Genomic DNA, 22,133 nt, shown 5'->3' on the forward strand with positions numbered 1-22,133 from the left:
GTTTGATTGCCAAGTGGGTTTTCTCATACAGGGAAGTTCATGTGTTTGGTGCATTACCGTAAACAGATTGTTTGTTTTTTTAAAGGCGTAACTGAAGAAGTATAACTAACTTTGGCACACACCAATCTATTCTGGGCAGCATGTATGGTGAATAGTATTTTATTATAGCATAATTTATTTTATGTGTATTTCTGGGAAGGATGTTTTTTCTTGGAGTTACTAACACTCTTGATCAGGTTTCAGATCTTTGAAGGAACACAGACTCCCAACAGCTGCCTCATGTTTGGTGTGACAGCCAATGGGAGAAGACAATGTGACACATCTACAGTACGTTCCACTTCTTTATTTACGCCTCTGTGGGCAGTGGCTGGCAACGTTTACAGCGAGTCCTAAAATAATACAACAACTCCCGACATGACATGCAAGTGGCATACCAGAGCGTGTAATAAAAGACAGGGGACAAAAGCATTTTATGTTGCAGTGTCCGACCTTGATTTAGATGCATCTGTAGGTTTTATGTAAATGGGGCTTTGTTATAATCTGCTTTATTTATAAGCAGAACTCTTGTTTAATATTACATGATAAGCAATCATTTCAATTCTAATGTGTCTTCTGTTCATATTTTCAAAGACACTTAGCTGTGGACGTCAAACTTTACCCAGGATCGTAAGTGTTTCCGCCTCAGTTTGTCAAATCAATACTGGCCATTTAGAAATTCTGTATTTTGTTCATGAAAGTTGGCAGGATGGTAATTACTATGTCCCAGCGGTCGAGAATTGATCATTTCCTGTGAATGCCAAGATCAGTTTATAAATTTAGAACTGCACTAAGACATCTACCCCAGCCAAAGAAAATATCGATTTTAGTGGAACTATCATCTCACTGCTCTTTTTGATGTTATGCAATGTTCTTTCACAGGTTATATCAAATGTAGTATGCAATACAAGTGTGTTGAATGGTATGTCCTGATAATCACATGTATTGCTAATAATATAACCACCGTATTACAAGTTGAATGTCACATGTATTTATTAGAAATGAATACATCACAAAAACAACCCACACTTGTTGCATTACTTTTTTTTTATTTCTACACATTCAAATTCATGTCTTTTAAGAACATTTTATAAACATGGTCCTAAACTGTAGGATTCAAGGATCACATTAACTTTTACAGCTCACTTGGTCTTGTTTGTGTAGTTTACACTGATCTATTCCTGAATTTGTGAACTCATATCTATCTCAATTCCAGGCTTACAAACAACCAGACTTCATCCTCATTTGTGTCACTACATCTGGTTTATGAGAACAAACGATCCTTTAAGAGGTATTTAACCTATTAGCCCTGACCCGCCCTTCAAAGTGCTCCCCTGCTTCACCGCCCACCCAACCTCCAATGTCTTTGGAGTCACCACAAATACAAAAAAGCCTAAACAGCTTTTGGCAGTCACTGAGTCTAGGCAGAAGAGGAGCATCAAGCGCGCTGCTAGAAGGATCTATTACACTGAAAAAATTAGGAGAGGGCACAGTGTCACCACACTGCTGTCTGAAAGGGAAGGGAGCTGATAGGACTGAGGACTGTGAGCAGGTAGGTAGCCCTCAGAATGATGGCTGGACGAGAAAATGTACTCAGCAAAGATGAGAAATGGTTTCCATAAGCCTGTTTCTTGCAAGTCAGCACCTGTGAAGATAACTAGGATAAATACAATCTGTACCAATATTATTTGCATCAGAAGGGTGTTAGCATTTTGTAAAAAGGTGCAAAAAGGCAGTAATAACACTCAAATTGTACATGCATGTGGAATGCAGACATGTTTCTAAAAATCTGAGCTTGCTGAAAGAGCAGTAGAGTTACAGAAAACATACATTTACCTGCCATCTTGTTCCAGTTGTTACAGAGTGTGTTCACATGTTAATAATGTAGATATCCATTAAAAATGTACAGGATCTAATTACATAGAGGACACAGATTTGGTCTTGCTAGATAAAATCCCTTTGGCACGGCATGCAGGCTTCTCAGTTTGAATTTCACAGTTTTAGATCTGGGAAGCTAGATCATAACAGTGTGGTCAGAGCTGTGAGGTTGTTGGGTGATGACTAACTTTAGATGGCGGCATCAAATCAATACGGAACCTGCGATTCAGGGAGCTGCATGTAGGGAGTGGGCTGTGTTTTTGGCAGGAAATAGGATTTCTTTTCACATTAAAGAAACACACAGAGCTATAGTTGACACTGTCCTCTATATACTTCTGTCTCCAACGTGCACATACCACTTATCCCTGACAGTTGTTTAAAGAATGATCATAGCATGTACAGTGCTGTGTGCTGCGACAGTGAGTGCTATAGGCTAAGTATTTCTCGCATGTTTTGAAGAACATATAATGCATCAGCTTGTCAGCTCTCTTACAGAAATTCTAACACATAGAGCAAATCCACTGGGAAGTTCAAATAGCACCAATATAGCACTCATTTGACACCAAAAAATGTTGTCACCGGGCCCGCTTTTGTCTGAGTTACACAGCTAACACCGCTCTCCGTCTCGTACATTCGGCTTCAATTGGTGGCGTGTGGAAAAATGCAGTGAAGGACATTTGAGAAGCCACCACATGCCATTTTCAGAGTATGTGGTCAGTGGTGCAGTCATCTGCTGTAGGTGGCAGATTCACTGACACATGTCACGTACAACTGAGACATTAGACATAATCTGTTTGTATACTGTGGAGTCTCGAATATCTTATTCTATAGCCTTCCATATATTTAGAATACAGCATTTCATGTAACATCAAAAGCTGCAGTGTGCAACTGAATTAAGATACTTCCTTACATAAGAAACATTAATGTATCATACTTATATCAGAGCTATTTTGTCATTTTTCTTGCTGTGCCTGCAGAATATATGAGTGAGACATTGAGGATGTATATAATCACAATATGAACATAAGATAATATAAGGAAACATGGGCGAGTGACTACAAGGACAAATTCAGTCTGAGAGTGAAGCGCTGGATATATTTTCTTTCTGCTGCAGTGGTCCAACATTTCAGATAGCCCATCTCTAATTTTAATCTTGCCTGCAGTGACAGTCAGCTTGCCTACATACTGGTTATATCTAATGATGTTAAGAAGCATAGATTTTATTTTTTATTTTAATTTTTTTTACAGCAGCTGAAGTATTTACTGAAATGCAGCCTGCAGCGAAACCTATGGGACAGTGACTGAGACAGATGCTCAGCATGTATTGACAGTTATTTTGTCTACAACATCTCCTCCCACAAAAGTCAGAATTCAATATGAAAAAAATATGAGAGACAAACTGAAACATTAAAACATAAATGCAACACAAAACTGCTCAGTGGAAGGAAAGTGGAGTGGGTTTCCTTTAATGCAAAGAGCCTCCTGCCAAGATGTCTCCCCTTGCAGGCTGTTTTTTGCTTTTACCATATGTGTTACGCACTTCATTTTCGAGACACATCAAGAGCCAAGATTGCTGCTGGTGCCCAGAACCCTTCTGAACATATGCTGGAGCATGTGTACAACTAAAAATAAAACACTCACTTCCAGGATGGCAGGTTTTATTTTCAGCAGGATGTCAGGACAGATTGTAAATATTTAAAATCTAAAGAAATATTAAAATTTAGCATCTAGTACAACTGTTAAATAGAGTATGAACATATAAAAGCTGAACATTTAGTTACTGAAAAGGGTTGGAAACTGTGAATCTTTTTTTTTTTTAAATCAAATAGCTCCTTTGATGAGCTACTATCTCCGATGAGCACAGTTTAGTTGAAATTTGGGGTGTTGATCTCTCAAAGAAGACGTCTAGGTGAAAGAAATAAACTTCAAATTTGAAACCATCTACACTACCTTCAAAACTTTGGGGTAATTCAGAAATGTCCTTATTTTGTTAATGTGGTAAATGACAGAGGAACATTTCCAGAAACCATCACTCCTGTGTTCTAATGCTACATTGTGTTAGCTAATGTTGTTGAAAGACTAATTGATGATTAGAAAACCCTTGTGCAATTATGTTAGCACATGAATAAAAGTGTGAGTTTTTATGGAAAACATGAAATTGTCTGGATGACCCCAAACTTCTGAACGGTAGTGTAAATGTTTGTAGGATTTAATCCAGGTTCATTGCACATGCAGCATGCTGCATCAGGTATATATGTGCTACAATAGGTTAATATGATAAAGCAAATAAGAATCATGCAATTAATAGTTATATTTTTTAATACAAAAGCACAAAAATGTTGGTTATTGCTGTTTTGTTTTGTTTTGTTTTCTTAGATATTGCAGCAGGAAATCAGTCACATGATCTAAACAGTAACTGGGATATTCAAAACCATCAATTTGTTGTATAAGGAAGGAAAAAGTAAATATCAGCAATGTTAGGTTCTCCATGCAAATAAGGAAAAAACAAAACAAAACACAATGTTATTCACAGTGGAAGCAGAATTCAAATGGGACTCACCCCTTCATGTCATCATTATCATCTGAAAATCTGTGTTGAGCTACAAACTATTAATATGACAATAATAATAATTGCCTTCATGTAACCACACCTACTTTAAATTCCCATCCAATGAGAAGGTTAAGACCTCTTAACATGGGAGTCTTTAGGTCAGATTTTACAAGAACAAAAAATAGTAATGACCTACATGTGACTGTTCATAACTGACTGGAGATTTGACTCATGTAACACTTGAACTTGTGTCACATGAATCAGTTAGTGATCATCACAAGTGTCACATTGCACCTAATGTTTCTATGTTAAACTCTCTGGGTGTCTTTAATTTAAAAAATAATAATCCAACAACATGCTGTGGAAAACAAATTCTTACCTCTCAGATTAAGTACTATAATATTGTTTATTTTGACAGTTGCTGTGAATCTGTGGCTAAGTACATCATAATTTCTTTCCCTCTTTGGTACATTAGGTATTCTCATAAAATCTAATGCCAATAAATGCTCAGCCATAAATTCTTGACAACAACATTCAGTTTTGTCTGAAAAATTCCAGTTTAACTGACTGTCTTTTCCTGATGTTGTAGCTTGCAGTGGGGTTTAACAGAGCTGCGTTGCCCTTCTAGAAACCCAACACATTTAAAAACATGAGAGGGAATGACGAATAGAAACACATTTATTGAAGCACTACCATTCAAAAGTTTGAGGACACTTAGAAATGTCCTTATTTTTGAAAGAAAAACATTTTGTTCAATGAAGATAATAATAACTAAATCAGAAATATAGTCTAGACATTGTCAATGTGGTAAATGACTATTCTAGCTGGAAACAGCTGATTTTTGATGGAATATCTACATAGGGGTACAGAGGCCCATTTCTGACAACCATTACTTATATTTAGATTCTTATCTATCACACAAAAAGGTTCCCTTAATCACTCCACAGCAATAGAACAGCACCAAGCATCCAGACAAAGTCATCAATTTCTATCTTCAGCAATAACAAGAAGACAGATTCCTGCAACAGACAGACACAGAGGCCTGACCTCAGCATCATCAAATTAGTCAGTCTGGGATTCCCTATAGAAACAAAAGACCTTGAGACTCTAAACCCATGAAAGAATTGTGAATAGTTTTCAAGGATTCATGGAGAAACCTAAAATATCATTCAAAAGTTTGGGGTCACCAGACAATTTCATGTTTTCCATGAAAACTCACACTTTTATACATTTTTATTCATGTGCTAAGATAATTGCACAAGGTTTTTCTAATCATCAATGAGCCTTTCAACATGATTAGCTAAAACAATGTACCGTTAGAACACAAGTGAGTGACAAGAGTGATGGTTGTTGGAGATGGGCCTCTCTACCCCTATATGGATATTCCATTAAAAATTTGCAATTTCCTGCTTGAACAGTAATTTACCACATTAACAATGTCTAGACTGTATTTCTGATTCATTTAATGTTATATGAAAAAACTGCTTTTCTTTCAAAAATAAAGATATTTCTAAGTGATCCCAAAACTTTTGAACGGCAGTGTACCTGCTTAAGGGTAGTCACACGAAATACTGATTTGATGTAGGTTTTGACTTTTTACTGAATTTACTATTTACTGTCATAAATAGATAAACTATTTATGACAATATTTTGAAGTATTCCTACTTTTAGTGACTAAATCTTTTCTACAGAGTTGCATATTTTTCAACCTGAACTCCAAATTACTAGTAGACTGTGGTGGATGAGGACGCCATAGCACTGGCTCTGTGTGCTGCACGATAAAACTAAGCCTTACTCTTCACCCTGTTTATATTAGGTAAGATCCATGCTCAGTTAACACATCCCTGCAACGGATCCCAGAGGCGGGTAGTCATCCAATGGTAAAGCCAATGCTTATTGTAAATGACACTGGCTGCTGCCTCTTACTGACTGGTTAGAGCAACTGCACCCCTGAAGAGGAGCAGCATGCCTCTGAAAACACCATATGAACAGTTTAGAGCAGCGCCTGAAGTTTTAAATAATTCTGTGACAACCGCTGAGCAACATCTGTTTATATTTCAAAAAGAGAATGAGCAAATAAACACACAGCAAACCCCAAAATTAAAAAGGCTGAAACCTAAAACTCTGCAGAGAATGTCCGCCATTAGTGCTGATTTCCATTTTAGTCATGCATGTCTGATGTGCTGAAGATGTCCTCTGTTATCTTGTGTTATTTTTGCTGCAGAGCCTTCTGAGTCAGCAGAGCTCGAGAGGAAAACAAGATGTGGAAGAAGTCGAAGGTGACCGATCAAACTGCTGCTGGGCAGGCGGGTAAGTGCATCAGTCCATCAGAGGTTGGTTTTACAGCTGTCTCCTCCTGTATTTTCTCTTATCCCAGGAATGATAATGACCCATTTGATGGACAGTATGCAGCTAAATGCACAGAGTCATGTGGCTTTGCATCAAGAACAATGAAACTACAAGACAAGAAAACACCTGGGAAGTCTGCCACGTCAAGGATTTTATAATGTCGACATCTTGTCCAAAAAAAAGGCATTTTTTTTGAAGACATGGAATACCCAAGGAATCTGAGTAATGCTGTCAAGTTGGAACTCAAAATGAAGATAAGCTCCATGTCTATCTCTTTTGTTGGACAGAAGCAGTCCAAATAATAATCAAGATTTCAAATCTCTGCACTATCATCCACAAATCTGAGAAACCTCAACAGCAAAGGCCTTTTTTGTGTTAGCAAATGTGACATGCCACTACAAAAATAAAAAGTTTTTGGCCGTCACAGAAGCTATAATTCATCAGTTTCTCCCTGCCAAGGCTATGACGATGTTGGTCAAAGAGAAGATCAGAGATGTTACAGATACCAGAAGATGCAACGAAAACAAGCTGTAATCACTGAACAAAAGCATGTTAAAAACAACATGTCCGAAGACAGAAAATGTTGACACAAAGAACATTCCCTCAGGATTTGTCTAAAAACCAGCGCGAGCTGCAGCTGATGGTAACAAGTATGATCAACAAAATCATCAGTGTGCAGGGAATCATCTGAGAGAGAACTGAAAAATGAAAAGATGTCCTTGTTTGATAGAAGACAAAATGATTGAATATATGAATGAAAAATAATTTTACACAAATTGCTTTTCCTCAAGTATTTCTCTCAAGCACTGTGCGGGAATCATCCTAAGATGTCTGCCATGAAAAAACGAGTAAGAGAGTTCAGTCTAATCAGCAGTTGTGCAGCATAACTACTTACATGCTGCTGTAACAACATTTTGCTAACATATTGTGTTACAGTTTGTCTATGACTAACAACTTTTGTTGTGTGACTGAATATTCTGGTCTGCTTAAGTTCTGTCTCTGTGTTTGTGCTTCCTATTCCTGGAGTATATACTGTATATTGTGGTGTTTTATGTTGATTATGTGTCCATAATCCTGTCGAAGTTCCAACCTGCCATGGTGCTTTTGTCAGGATTATTATTTACCTGTCCTGTTCCCTCTCTCGTGTCACGTTGCGTGTTAAGTCGACGGTTCTGAGGGAGTTCACCCAGACGACAAAGGTATGGGAGCAAAAAAAGAAAAAAAATCAAATCGCACAAACGATTCGTCTTCTGTGAATGCATGATTCCATGTTGGGTGAGTTGCATGTATGATGTGGTCTTCACCACTCCTTGAAAGGTGTCATCCAGAATGGATGATAGAACTTTCAGTGTCACAACACGTGCATTTCATTGTGACATTTCAAACATCCTCCAAATGAACTATAGGCTGTTGTTCGAGGGCACTGCGGTTGATTGCCATGTGCTTAGCTTATCATATAAAGGAAAAATGCCACTTTTGTAAAATGTATATCTAAGTTCTGATTAACGCTGTACAATACACTGGCACAGTTCAGGCTCAATACATTTTTGAACTTGCTCTACAATGACAGCTTTAACAGATGATCTGTATGAATCCATCAGATCTGACAGGTCACCCCAGTGCCCCCAGCTTAAACATTATTAACTTCAACATTTCAGTTAACAATGTAAACTGCAAACAGCATGAATTTGGTAGAAATAAAAAGATTAGCATTAAATTATATTAGTGGTTGCATTTGTTTAAATGATGACTACCAATGTAAACTGAGACACCCCTTTAAATTAACCTTTCTGGATTTCCTTTGAAATTTTTGATCTCTTCATGCCTGCCTACATGCGACCATCCAACCCGGTCTCACGGGGATTCGTGAAACTGTCACGTAAGTTTTAGTTTCGGTTTCGTGCGCACCAACACGATTTCGTCATGTTTTTCGTGCCGCTCACCACGAAATGTTTTTCGCTGTGGTAATCACATCTGAAAGTGGTTTATACCGGCGGATTCATGACGATCTAAGCTGTCCATCGGCATATACTGCTTGTGCAATTGCGTTTGCGGCCGCCGGCCGCCGGACATTCTTGAAATTCCTATGCAAATTGGTAAGTGTACCACCGGCTTATGGTTAGGTTATGGTTAGGATTATGGTTAGGGTTATGTTTAGGGACGATGTCATGCAAAATATAGCGTTGGATTCGCCGCGGTTTTACTTTAAAAATATAATATACACATTCTTTTGAAATACGTTCTGAGTGGCACGAAAAGTCCGCCGTTTAAAATACATTGGTGTGCATTTTGTGGTGAGCGGCACGAAAAACATGACGAAATCGTGTTGGTGCGCACGAAACCGAAACAAAAATTTACGTGACAGTTTCACGAATCCTCGTGAGATCATCACACGTACAAAATTGCAATTTCTGTGACGCCGGCAGTTCAAAGCAAGTCTAACAGAACCATGTGCCATCAATTTAACTCATAACTTTGATCTTAGGCAATCACTTATTATGACACCCATGACATCTGGAAGCCTGTATGCCGTGGCCAACATTTTTTGAATTCTTGTAATCCTGTGACAATTATTCTGAAGGAACACAAGTACACAATACTCTGAGATAACAGTAGCTTAGATGAAACTGGTCTTTCAATCTGAACATGAAATAAAACAAGGAAAATAAAAGTGACATCTTCAGTGTGGATGTCAGAAAATAAACACTGAGACTAATTTGCTGTAGCTCCTATCAGAAAGTAGGCACAACGAACTTGGACTGTGATTGAATCTGGAGATGGGGAACAGAGTTTTCAGTTTGTAAAAAACAGTTCAGAGTTAATTTAGTCTACTCCGAAAACATTCATGCAGATTCAGTGTGTGTGTATTCAATAAATATAAAAATAAATATATACACACATACACTACCGTTCAAAAGTTTGGGGTCACTTTGAAATGTCCTTATTTTTGGAAGAAAATCTTTTTTTTTTTAATGAAAATACCATTAAATTAATCAGACATACAGACTAGACGTTGTTAATGTGGTAAATGACTATTCTACCTGGAAATGGTGGATTTCTAGTGAAATATCTCCATAGGGGTACAGAGGAACATTTCCAGCAACCATCACTCCTGTGTTCTAATGTTACATTGTGTTAGCTAATGGTGTTGAAAGGCTAACTGATGATTAGAAAACCCTTGTGCAATTATGTTAGCACATGAATAAAATTGTGAGTTTTTATGGAAAACATGAAATTGTCCAGATGACCCCAAACCTTGGAACAGTAGTGGTTATATTTTTAAAATTTTATTCCAGTCAAGATGGAAATACATTTAAAAATATAGCAGCAATGAAAGAGTGAAAAAACTGGAGGGAAAAGGAATCAAAGAATTAACACATATTTTGTGCATTAAATTTAGCAGACTCGAGTTGCCTTAATAGTTGATAAACCATGAGAATCTGACATTAATTTCACTTTATTCATTCAGCTGAGAGATTCAACAGATACATCGATTACAGACCACGATTTGTACCCTCATAGAGTGATGCAATTATTGTGACTGCAGTAATTTGGAGTTTAAAAGGCACTAATGTTTAAACTGTATTTTTTAATGAAATATTGTACATTAAACAAACTGACAAACAGCATCTGAAAAACTATGACAATATGTAGAGAAATATAAATACAGTGGCTGAAATAGTTCAAACAAATCAATACTGTGTACAACAATGCTGTAATCATCCTTGACCTATACTCAGATATACTAATAGAATCTACAGTATGTTAACTATCTAACATGTCATAACATATACTGTGATATTAAAAACTGAAGAGTTCAGCATTAGTTCCTGTATGTATTTTCCAGCTACATTTTGAACTGCCAAGACATTGATGAGTCAACACTAGCGACTAGCAGTGAGACAGTGAGAACATCAGAGTTAGCAGATTTAGAAGCTTTCTGAATGTACTTTTTTTTATACCATTCATTTATTGTTTTGTATATTTAGTTATTGTCAAGGCAAACCAAGTGCACCTATAAAACATTGGGAATATACACAGGCATTTCTCAAAGGACATTAAAAGAAATGGAATTAAAAAATAATAAGCTAAAAAGCAAAAAACAAATTGAAAATGATGAAAGGACAGCGAAGGAAAAGCTTGGCATTCCATTCAATGTGCAGTTTTGGAGGTGATCAGAATTTTTTTTTAAATCCTCTAATATATTCTATGCCTTTGTTCTACGTCTTTGTAGTTTTGTGGTAGAGACTATGACAAAGACACAAAGTACATATGACTCATTCAAGAATGCAAGTGATGCATTCCTATGGCTATACTTAATGCGGAATAAATCATACTGTAAAGCAGAAATAAAAAGTGAATGAATGAGGAGGAGGATTGGAGATCTGAAGAAAAAAATCCATTCACTCCTTATATTTCTAATGAAATTCATAAAAATCAATCTTTGCTTTGTTAGGAATCTATATTCTGGTAGAAAATAATCATCAGAAAACCCATGCACAAGCAAATAAAAAGACAGAAAATAAATTAAAAATTATAACTCCACACAGGGGCTGCACAGTGGTATAGTGGTTAGCACTTTCGCCTTGCAGCAAGAAGATCCCAGGTTCAAATCCCGGGCTGGGCCTGGGATCTTTCTGCATGGAGTTTGCATGTTCTCCCTGTGCATGCGTGGGTTTTCTCCGGGCACTCCGGCTTCCTCCCACAGTTCAAAAATATGCTGAGGTTAATTGACAACTCTAAATTGTCTGTAGGTGTGAATGTGAGTGTGAATGATCGTCTGTATATGTAGCCCTGCGACAGACTGGCGACCTGTCCAGAGTGTCCCCTGCCTTCACCCGAGTCCAACAAGCCCTCAAACTCATACGACCACACAGGTCGTATGTAACGTGCCCCTGAATACTACTCATGAGAGCGTATTTACGTTAGCGCCCCTACGGGGGACAAGAAGGCATTACGGGATTTAATTCGCGAAACAGCTTTTCCCTCGCAAAACGGCTTTTCCCTCACTTTCGCAAGACGGGTTTAGGGTTATGGTTATGGTTAGGGTTAGGGTTAGGTCAAAGTTTGTTCATGGTGACGTTTCAGCTGAGACACCGGAGTGTCGATGTTTACTCAACCGCTAGAGGTCGCTTATCTTCAAAATGTAACACTCGGTCGTAATACGGGCGAGTACAGATGACCTATGTGGTCGTTTTTTCAATGAGGACAGTCTCCCCGAGTCAGCTGGGATAGGCTCCAGCACCCCCCACGACCCTAGTGAGGATAAAGCGATGTATAGAGAATGGATGAACTCCACACAGGAATAAAGCAACAGTTTTGTTTGATAGGCAGCTTAAAGAGAACTGGGAGTCCTCCAGCACATTAGGAATATTATAAAAGGAGTTATTCACAGCTACAGGCTGCAACCAAGAACTGAATGAAAAACCTTCTGCTTTGCAAGTGGTCATGTATAAATCCTTACCCATCTGGCAGCTATGATTAGTGTAATAAAAAGTGATCTAATAGGACCTAATACAGTATGTACATTTTCCACAGTTCTTATCAAACACATTAGTCATATTCAGTCTGCTCCAGGATGACAGGAGCTTTACAAATCTTTTTTTGCACCAAATTTCTGCCAATTGAATTCCATTTTCTGCTGACTGACCTGTGAAATCAATGCCTGGCTTAAACATGCAGTTCTAATTGCTGTTCTACACTCAAAGGCTGATCAATATTTTCCTCACAAACATGTTGCTTTTTATTTCGATGGTGTCAGCATCATCCTCACAGTTCCACAATGTGAATGTTCAGCTTATTAACAGCAGCACAACCAGTGTAAAATCATCACCGCTCTGCTGCACACACCACAGAACATACTGTCCAGTAGCACCTGCTGCAAGCAATTCACCTCCAATGTGCTTGACACTGCAAAAAAGTGGGGCTGTCTGCTCACGCATTCTTTTCTTTAATCCAGATACGCTATAGTTAACATTCTGCCAATTACAGGTTTTTCATGGCAAGTGAAAAGAATTAAAGACCTGATATCCCTGGACCAGCTATGCCCCTGTGATCAGCATTCTGTGATGCTCTCCTCGAGATTGCTGAGGGTTAGTTCACATCAGTACTCTCGGAGGATTCTGGGATCTATGTAAAAATGATGAGCTGGACACTGCAGAGCTGGGTTGAACCTTGTGTACCCAGTAACACCAAAGGACAGATCCTCATTTTTACGTTATGCTTCTTTTTACCCCCCTCTATAAACATAAAAACTTGAGACAGTCGTTCCTGTTCTGGGTTCTTATAAATGCAGACTGAACTGTGCTAACAAAATAATTCAACCGAAATTCCCAAATATATATTTTAGTAAATTTCAGATGTCTTTCCAAGACCATGTAATGTAATATAATTGAAATAAATTGCTGCCTTTACTTTAGTCAGTAAAGCCAGAGAGAAATATCTATGAACTATTCTGAATATCACTTGTCCCATGTTCTAACAAGAAAAGCACTCAGAGCACAGTACTCCGCCAAGGCTGTTCAGTCATTGTATGATTTCCGATGGATGAAATTTAAAAAAATAAAACTTGTGGTCTGCAGCGGTGGATCTGTGGTAGGATCAGAATCCTGTGATCGTCAGCAGGCAGCTGATGTAGTGTTTACTTGTTGTCATTAGTTACAGCGTCACTATGTTGCTATCTTGCAATGACACAAAAATCTTTAACAAATCTGTGGAACAGAATATAAGCCAAATCATTTTCAAAATCTAATCAGTTGGTCTTTGTGTCATTTCTGACCCTCCCTGAAGATTTCAGCAGAATCCATTTGTCCGTTTTTGAGTAATGTTGCTGACAGACAAACCAACCTTGATTGTCCCATAACCTCCACCACGTTCCTTGGCGCGGTAAATAATACAGACTCAAAGTTTCTACTCACATATTCAATGATATAAGCAGTGATATTGATGGTAAGCACACAGTTTATTATATTATTAGCTTACTAGGATTGAAACATTAAATAGGGGACTCAGAGACTGCAGTACTCCGCCACAGCTGCTCAGTCATCATATCATTTGCGAAAGTTAAAATTTTTTTTTAAATTTGTGGATCCAGACGATAAGCCTCATCACTGCCAAATATCAGTCACTTGGAACTAGAGTCATTTCTGACCTTCCCTGAAAATTTCATCCAAATTAGTCCATTTTTGAGTAATATTGTATACAGACAGACCAACAGCAATCGTCACATCACTCCGTCGAGGCTCCAAAGTAATAAACAAAGTCACCCGCAGTGTATGTTTATATCAGGAGGAAAAACTCCCCTATTACATCAACTCAACAGGCCCATAAAGTTGTCCAAGTACATCAATCAAGCAAACTGACAAGATTACTTAAAAACAAATTATGGTTTTGCTCAGCTGGGTGCATAAATTAGACAGCCACTGTGAAAAGGTTTCTAAATGCCTGCCCTGCTGTTGGTCTTTCACTATGTATTTCCTATGATGAATGCTCCATGTTAAACATGTTGCGAGTGTGTAGTGTCAGTCAACATATTAGAGATATGAATGCAAATTAACCTAATTGCACTTTTTGTTCTTGCAAAAAGAGCAATAGATTTTATTTAATTTTTTTGCAAGCTATGAGAGCAAGTTCAACTAACTTTGAGCAGGGTCAAATAATCCCAACTCACCAAATAACACTTAACTTCACGACTGAGTTGGCTGAGAGAGGATTATTAATTTGATTGCAGTTTGTACAAGAGAATACAGTACTACATAATCATCAAAAAAATTTTCTTCTATTAGCTGATATATTATGTAGTGATCACAGTTTTGGTCTGGTATTGTGGCTTTTTTACATCAGAATGTGCCCTTTCTTCGGATATACTCTTGGCCAATATGGTTTAATGTGACTGTGTTTCAAATTCAAACTGACAAGTGTTTATTGGAACTTGTCTGGGTTCCAGATTTGTGTTCATGTTAAATGAATCTGGATACAGACTTAGTTAGCTTTTCGTTAAAATATTTTTTTCTTCAAAAATTGACCACCGATTTACAGAGGTGACATCTCAGAATTAAGTCCTTTAAACTTTCATGTTTCCAGTGGCTTTATTGTAAGGTATCTTAAAATATTTCTAATTGTGTCCTAAGATTTTCGCTCTACAGATAATGCTTATTAGTATTTATCTTTAACTGCTCCAACAGAAATATAAAGCCTGTCTAATTGTTAATATGTTTTGATTTGGTTAGGCATCAAGAAGAAGTCCAAAGTGCCTGGTGTCATGATAACGCAGTTTAAAGAAGAACTTCCAGAAGGAATGTCAACTCCAGATTTCACCCGCAAACCTATTGCTTTGACTATTCAAGAGGGTAAGTTTTAAACTTCTCCTCTGAGTGAAAGATTCAGGCTCATCACGTCACTGAACAACCTTCAGGTCAAACACAATTTGACCTAAAGGTTACATTTCATCATGTACACTTCCATGTAAAAGGGAAAAACATTAATTTACACAACAAATGTTTACAAAAAACATAAAGACATCAAGGTGAAAGTTGCTGATGAGAAAGCAATGTATTGTACACTAAACATGGAGGCTGGGAGGTGAAGGTGAGAGGGCACAAACAATATGCAAGACAGTGAACCGCAATTGCTCTCAATGTATTTGTATTTCAGAAAAAGAACTGAAGCAACAAAAAAAAAAAATCCTCTAAACAGATATTATCAGTTCAGTATCCTTATTTGGCTCATACAATTTGGATCAATCAGAGTGTTACCATGGAGCACAATGGTTGTAATTGGGTACATTTGGGTTTTTTTGGGTTTTTTGCGTTAAATCATCAGAGACCTAGATGCAATCTTAAATACAGTACATAACATATACTAAAACACTACATTGTTCATTTCCAGATGCCTGTCATTAAATGTTTTGTGCCTTTTTGTAGACACTCTGTGATCTGTAAGTTGTAGTGTGTAAATGATAAACTGAGCCACAATGTTATCGAAATTGAATTTATTTTTCTTAAGAAATTTCAGTTAATGTTTTGTAAAAAGATTCATTAAATAAAAACATTTTCAGAATGTATTTTTGTTGCACTAAAACAAAAGGAAATATTTGGAGTTGTCATTATTTAAAGGGTATTATGCTGTGTTTTTACTGGTCCGGCCCACTTGAGATCAAATTGGGCTGACTGTGGCCCCTGAACTGAGATGAGTTTGATACCCCTGGTCTAGACTGTATTTCTGATTAATTTAATGTTATCTTTATTGAAAAAAAATGCTTTTCTTTCAAAAATGGGGACATTTCTAAGTGACCCTAAACATTTAAATGGTAGTGCTAGGTGCAATAGTGTAAAAGAAATAGAAGAAACAGAAAAAGATACATCTGATCCTGATTACTGAAAACTATCTACTACCTTGAATGTAACAGAAACACAAACAATGGAGGCAGTGAAAGTGGCTCACTTTGGCAGCAGTGAATTAGTAGAGTTTGCATCTTTTATTAATAATACTTAAAGCTCGTGTCCGGAGTTTTAATCGCAAACTCCGAGTTTGAATCGCAACGTCTCCCAAAACACTGTTGGTCCCACCCTCCCTCTGATTTCGCGAAATACCTAGTCATGCCCCTTTATTTGTGCACGCGCGCAGTACCTGAGAGGAGTGCCCGGAGTGCTGCAGCATCTTGCCTGTTTTGCTGTTTAGAGCGGATGTTTAGCAGACAATGGATATATCCGAGGTAAGTCCACTCTTCTACATTAAGTACATTTTGTAAATAATAAAGGAATTACGTTAGAATTCTGTATTGAGTCTAACTTATCCTAATACCAAAATAACATGAATCTGCTAGGGCGAACGAGTAAAGTTTCAATATGTGATTACACTCGTGTATCCCTCTCGATGACGTTTATCAAACTTAGTGCATTTACGCGTGTATATGTGTTACATTGTTTATTTATTTCTATCTAGAGTTCAGAATTGCATGACTCCTCTGACGAAGAGTATGTCCCAGATGCCCCAACATCTTCCTCCAGAGGTCGGGCATCTAAACGAAGCTGTCAGGCGGGCTAACGAGGCTGTGGTCGGGGAGCGACGTGAGCACCCCGAGCCAAAAAACGTCCTGCGGTCTCCCAGGAGAATCTTACAGAGGAGGATGCTGCACGTGTCCAGGACTTACGTACTCACTGCATAAACTTTGAACAGGTAAATAATTAGAGTTTAAAACGCAGAGGTGTTTAGTAGCTAACATATTTACTCAAGTAGCCTAATCGTCACGTAATTCAATGAATCCAACACATTTTAGTCAAGCATAACCTAAGTTTCTCAAGAGGGAAAAAGTATAACTGTTTGACTGTGAAGTATATTTTTGTTATATAAATTATTTGAATGTAAAAACTACAAAAATACCAACAAAAATACAATTTAATTAGTTAATTATGAGTAATAAAGTTTATCAAACACAAACTTCATCACAGTTGAAGAAGTCGAAATGCTTTTGCTGCTGAAAGATTTGTTACAGTGACAAAAATTAACTCAAATAAGAGTACATAAATAAACTCAAGTAAAATTCAAAAGCTACTCAAAGTACTATTTCTTCAAAAGGTTTCTACAGTAGGCCTATATGTAACTGAGTACACTTCACCTCTGATTATATGTAACAATGTGTCATTTTATATTTGTACATTACAACTTTATTTCTCTTTTTTTTTTAGGAAAACATCAACAATCTAAGCCAACAACAAGCCAAGAATGTCCTACAACGTGTTTTGGAACAAGAGCCAGGAGTTATTTTTGATGTTCTGCTTGAGGCTGGACCTACTGCCAGAGAAAGTGAAGGTGAACGTCAGCCTTCATGGTGTGTATGCACCAATTGCAGGGAAATGCCCACAGACTTTGAAAAAAAGTGCTGCCAGCAGCATCCACTGCTCTGCATTTCCACCATGCCACATATGCAGGCCTTCATTCTGGAGGAAGGAGTGCTACGTCTTGCTCGGCGTCTGTGGAACGACCTCCGTGCACTGTAATTATAATGGGGAAAAAACCTTGTTAGTTTGGCTGTTTCCTTATTGTGTTTAAAATAAAATATAGACAGTAAAGTTTCACTTGAGTTATTGTTACATACACTTAGTATCAAACAAAATGTATCATCAGTCTTAGGAAGTATGCATCAGGCTTTAGATAGAATTGCTCATCAAGGAAATATTTCTATGTCACTGAAGCTTGGAAAAAGGAGGATTTGCACATCTGGATCTGAAGTGGTGTGCTGGAGCAAAAATGTGTCAAAGTAGTAAAAGTTATTATAAGTCTGCATCAACCATTAGCTCTCAAATGCTGTTTTATTGATTACTTACACTGTACTGGTGTGGGTAATCAATAAAACAGCATTTGGGTGCTAATGATTGATGCAGACTTTTAATAAGTTTTACTACTATGTCACAGAAGCCTAACTGTATGGTTGGTATATACCAAAATTAATAGTAATTGCTAATGAAAAGAAAAGAATTGTGAATATGTTTAAAGTATTTATTATATTGTATAAAGTTATTGTATTTACAAAACAAAATGTACATAATATCACAGCCAGATGACTCTACTTTTGTTCTCCTTGACCTACAAAACCAAACAAAATACTGATTATAAAACAATATGTAAGACAAGTAGACCATTTACACTCATAATATGCTTTACCATCTCCACGCCTAATGTGTTGGTCCCTCAGTTCTTGTGTCGATGGAGCTGGGACACCACATAAAGGTCCCAACAGTCTTGGGTCATCTGGTCTCTGTCTGATGCGTTTTGGTAGCCCAGATTTACTGTTGACACGTGCTGCCACTATCTTGCCTTGTAAGGTGGGAATATAGGAGTAGTTTTTGTCCTCTTTCAAGGCATAAAAGCACCAGCATCTGGACTTTTTATTGAACAGTTTTCTTCCCCTGTTTTCAAAAATAAAATAGAGACTATCATTTCTTAAAAATGATGCATCTTTTAAAATCTCAATTGAATACATACGGCACAGATCCATCTGGATATTTCTTCACAGGTCTGTCACTGTGATGATTGTAGTCCAAAGCACCAAGGAACACACGTGCCTCATATACTTTCTTTGAAAAGTTGAAGCGTTTGCCTGCGTACATCAGTAGATGATTATGAAAACTTTCCAGATGAGCAGTGGACCTACAAAAAATAAAGACCAATTAACAAATATTCAGTAATGAACAAGATCATATTTTACAAATATCTTACCTAAACCTCAAATATTTTGGTACTTCTTTAAGCCAGCGTTCATTGAGAATGATCTCTGTTAATGTTTTGTATGCAATGGATCCCTTTTTAATCTACTCCTTGTTGGGTTCTGGCTCTAATGGACCGTGCTGACAGGCATCCAGTGGCCACTCGTGTTCATTTGTGACATGGTGGAGCAAGCCAATCCACATAGCAGCCTGTCCTCAAACGAAAAACGACCACATAGGTCGTCTGTACACGCCCGTATTATGACCAAATGTTACGTTTTGACGTATGCGACCTCTAGCGGTTGAGTAAATATCGACACTCTGGAGTCGCAGGTGAAACGTCATCATGAACAAACTTTTATCTAACACTATCCCTGTCACTATCCCTAACCCTAACCTTAACCCTAAAAACGTGTTGGGAAAGTGAGAAAAAAGCCGTTTTGCGACGGAAAAGCCGTTTCGCGAATTAAATCCTGTAATGCGTTCGTTTTCCCCATAGGGGCGCAAACGTTCATACGACCGCATAGGTGCAAACGACCGATGCGGTCGTATGAATTTGAGGACTTGTTGCACATAGTCTAAAAATGTATTCAGATTAGCCATTTCAACCAGTACACAGTCATATAAGAACAGGGACACTGGTTAAAAATACTTAGAAAAAACCTGTCACAGTTCTCAGCGTGTTTACAGCAGAACCAGAAATGACTGCAGATGTCTTTTGTCCATTGCAAGAGAATCCTGCACTCCCGTTGTTGCCCAGCCTAAGAAAAATCACATAAGAAAATCAGGCACACCACTATAACGTATAAACTATAGATAATTTTCTACTTACAGCATGGATTTTTTTCCGAGATTCTTCGCTCCATGCCACGTCATAAGTGTGATTTACACCAATGTCTTTGTATTTTCCTGTTCCTAAATTAAAACATCATAGTTGACAGTTGACTATCATTTTAAGTCTCAAATGACTAACAATGTAACTACATGTGACACGATAAACATAACATTGTACTCACTGAACAGTGCAGAAATTTGAGTATGTGCATCAGTGGACACTTCTGTCAGCTCTACTTCTTTTTGTAGTTTATCCATGCTCTCAATGAAAGCCACTTTCTCCATAATAGTGGAATTTCCTTGGGTCTCCACCTTGTTCTTGTTGACAACAGAGATTATTTTCTTGCTGTCATTGTCCATCATTGTGTAAGTACAGTACTGGGCTGAGAAACCAGGACTGTCCATACGATCATCCCCTGTTCACAAAGCAATCAACTTGTCAATACATATTCAGAGAAAGTCAGAAAGCAAACACAATGTAAATGTATAAAATGAATTGCAGTCAATTGTGACACTAACCTCGGGCTACAACTCCTTGTTTTAAAGTAGGGATAACAGCTGCTCTGCTTTCCATCCAAAAATCTCTGATGGTGTCCACACAGTACTCATCTTGGATGGCGAAGTAGGTGTTTTTGGCTACCATACCCATGTTCATATATTTGAACAAGAGAGCCACTTTTGTGTAGTTGTTGCCCAAAAGTAAAATGTTAGTTGACAACATAAAGTCTCCGGCCTGCATTTTAAATTTAAATGTTGGTTGAGAGTTCCACTGGAACACAATGTGACCATTTGGACAAACCTGTAAAAGTTGGAAGTATCTGTAAATATTGTTCATCATATTGATATTTTTTACACTGAAGATAAAGTTTACATGCCCACTTCACCACCAGCGCTGATCCTCTTTTTGAGAGAGCTACTTCAAAAGGAGCAGTAGCATCACACTCTTCCTTGGACCCACTGCATTTGTTGACTGGCAGCAAAAGAAATGACAAGAGCTGCTTCATGCAGATGTTGTACACTATGGCAGCCTGCTCTCCAATCAGGTCGTCTGGGTTTTCCACTCGAATGCCCTCAGGAAAAGTAGGATCATCAGTCTCAGGAACATCTGGGACTTCTTCCTGGTCATGGACTGTGTCCTCCACAGCAATAGCAGGAAGCCCTTCCACATTTATTGCAGATGATGTCAATGCTCCAGGTCTATATTTAAAAAAACATTTATTTTTTTTTAACAAATAACATGTTTACTGAATTGTTTTTAAACATAATAACTAACCTGATGAGTATTGTAGGAATGTAATCCTCATCGCTGTATTCTGAGTATGTGTCCACCTCTATTGTTTTATCTTCTTCAGACGTGGACACTGACTGTGTTTCCTGGGATGGTGACCAGGTCTTGTCCTCTACCCAATCAATACTGAGTACAAAATGTGAAATGATCACCACTGATAAATATTAACTGTGTGGGTTAAATTTATACTTACATGGAGTTCTCCAAGTTGTTGAAATCCATCTCATTTATTTCTTCATTTATCTCATCAGCTGCTAACCTTAAAAAAAAGTATAATTTCTATATTTTGTCACTTTAGCACTGTGGTATCAAATATTGACAAGTAGGGGAGAACGGGGTAAGTGGAGCCAGTGGGTAAATCAACCCACCCCCTGTATCTGGGCAACGGTATGCATCAGTGGTCACATGACTCTGGATTTAGTTAGCCCACCTCATTTCAAGCCTTCTGTGGTGAACAGAAACAAAAGCTGAAGTGGTAAGTAACTTTTATTCTCCAAAAATCATTTTTTGCATGTCAAAGTAAATTTTCAACATATTACGAATAATGACTATATACTCAAAGTAATTTTAACTATATATAAAAACAGACATCATATGTGTTGCTGAGCTATCAATGTATAAAACCATGTGAATCATGTAGCAAGGTATTAGCCGGAATTGCTAGGCTAGGCTGTTTTCAACAAAATGGTGGCTGTGGGGTAAAGTGAGCCAAACTGCTTGGGGTAAATTGACCCAGTGGTTCAACTTAACCCGCAATGAGGCACTTAAAGTGTCAGAGGTAAAACATGTGTTTAATTGTAGCAATACATAATTGATTTATTTTTTTAAATATGTGTATCATTGTAGGCACGCTAGAATGCCGAGGAAATACAGCAGGAAGACAAACTGGGGCTCAACATCCCTTGAGGAGGTGCAGAGAGCAGCAACTGAAGTCCAGGGTGGAAAATCCATAAGAAAAGTGTCCACAGAGAGAAACATTGACGGTCATCCTTAC

The 22,133-nt window shown here is 37.7% G+C and overlaps 1 protein-coding gene and 1 long non-coding RNA gene across 3 annotated transcripts in view; one reads left to right on the plus strand and one right to left on the minus strand.

Annotated features, from left to right (window-relative positions):
* Positions 1 to 1,011: 1,011 nt before the first annotated feature.
* Positions 1,012 to 2,244, minus strand: LOC127534049 (uncharacterized). Its single transcript, XR_007941980.1, has 2 exons — positions 1,873 to 2,244; positions 1,012 to 1,681 (listed from the first exon to the last, which is right to left on the minus strand). It is a non-coding gene; the product is annotated as an uncharacterized LOC127534049 (long non-coding RNA).
* The window catches only part of LOC127530233 (immunoglobulin-like and fibronectin type III domain-containing protein 1), a 44,254-nt gene continuing 23,207 nt past the window's right edge, over positions 1,087 to 22,133 (plus strand). The window contains exons 1-3 of one of the 2 annotated variants that reach the window (XM_051948308.1): positions 1,087 to 1,588; positions 6,690 to 6,775; positions 15,043 to 15,162. In XM_051948308.1, the coding sequence (XP_051804268.1) occupies positions 6,727 to 6,775; positions 15,043 to 15,162 (169 nt within the window). In that variant the 5' untranslated portion in view covers positions 1,087 to 1,588; positions 6,690 to 6,726. The remainder of the gene's footprint in view (positions 1,589 to 6,689; positions 6,776 to 15,042; positions 15,163 to 22,133) is intronic. The other variant, XM_022218388.2, reaches the window with a different exon arrangement.

The sequence above is a fragment of the Acanthochromis polyacanthus genome, chromosome 5, assembly GCF_021347895.1.
Source record: "Acanthochromis polyacanthus isolate Apoly-LR-REF ecotype Palm Island chromosome 5, KAUST_Apoly_ChrSc, whole genome shotgun sequence".
Taxonomy (NCBI): Eukaryota; Metazoa; Chordata; class Actinopteri; family Pomacentridae; genus Acanthochromis; species Acanthochromis polyacanthus.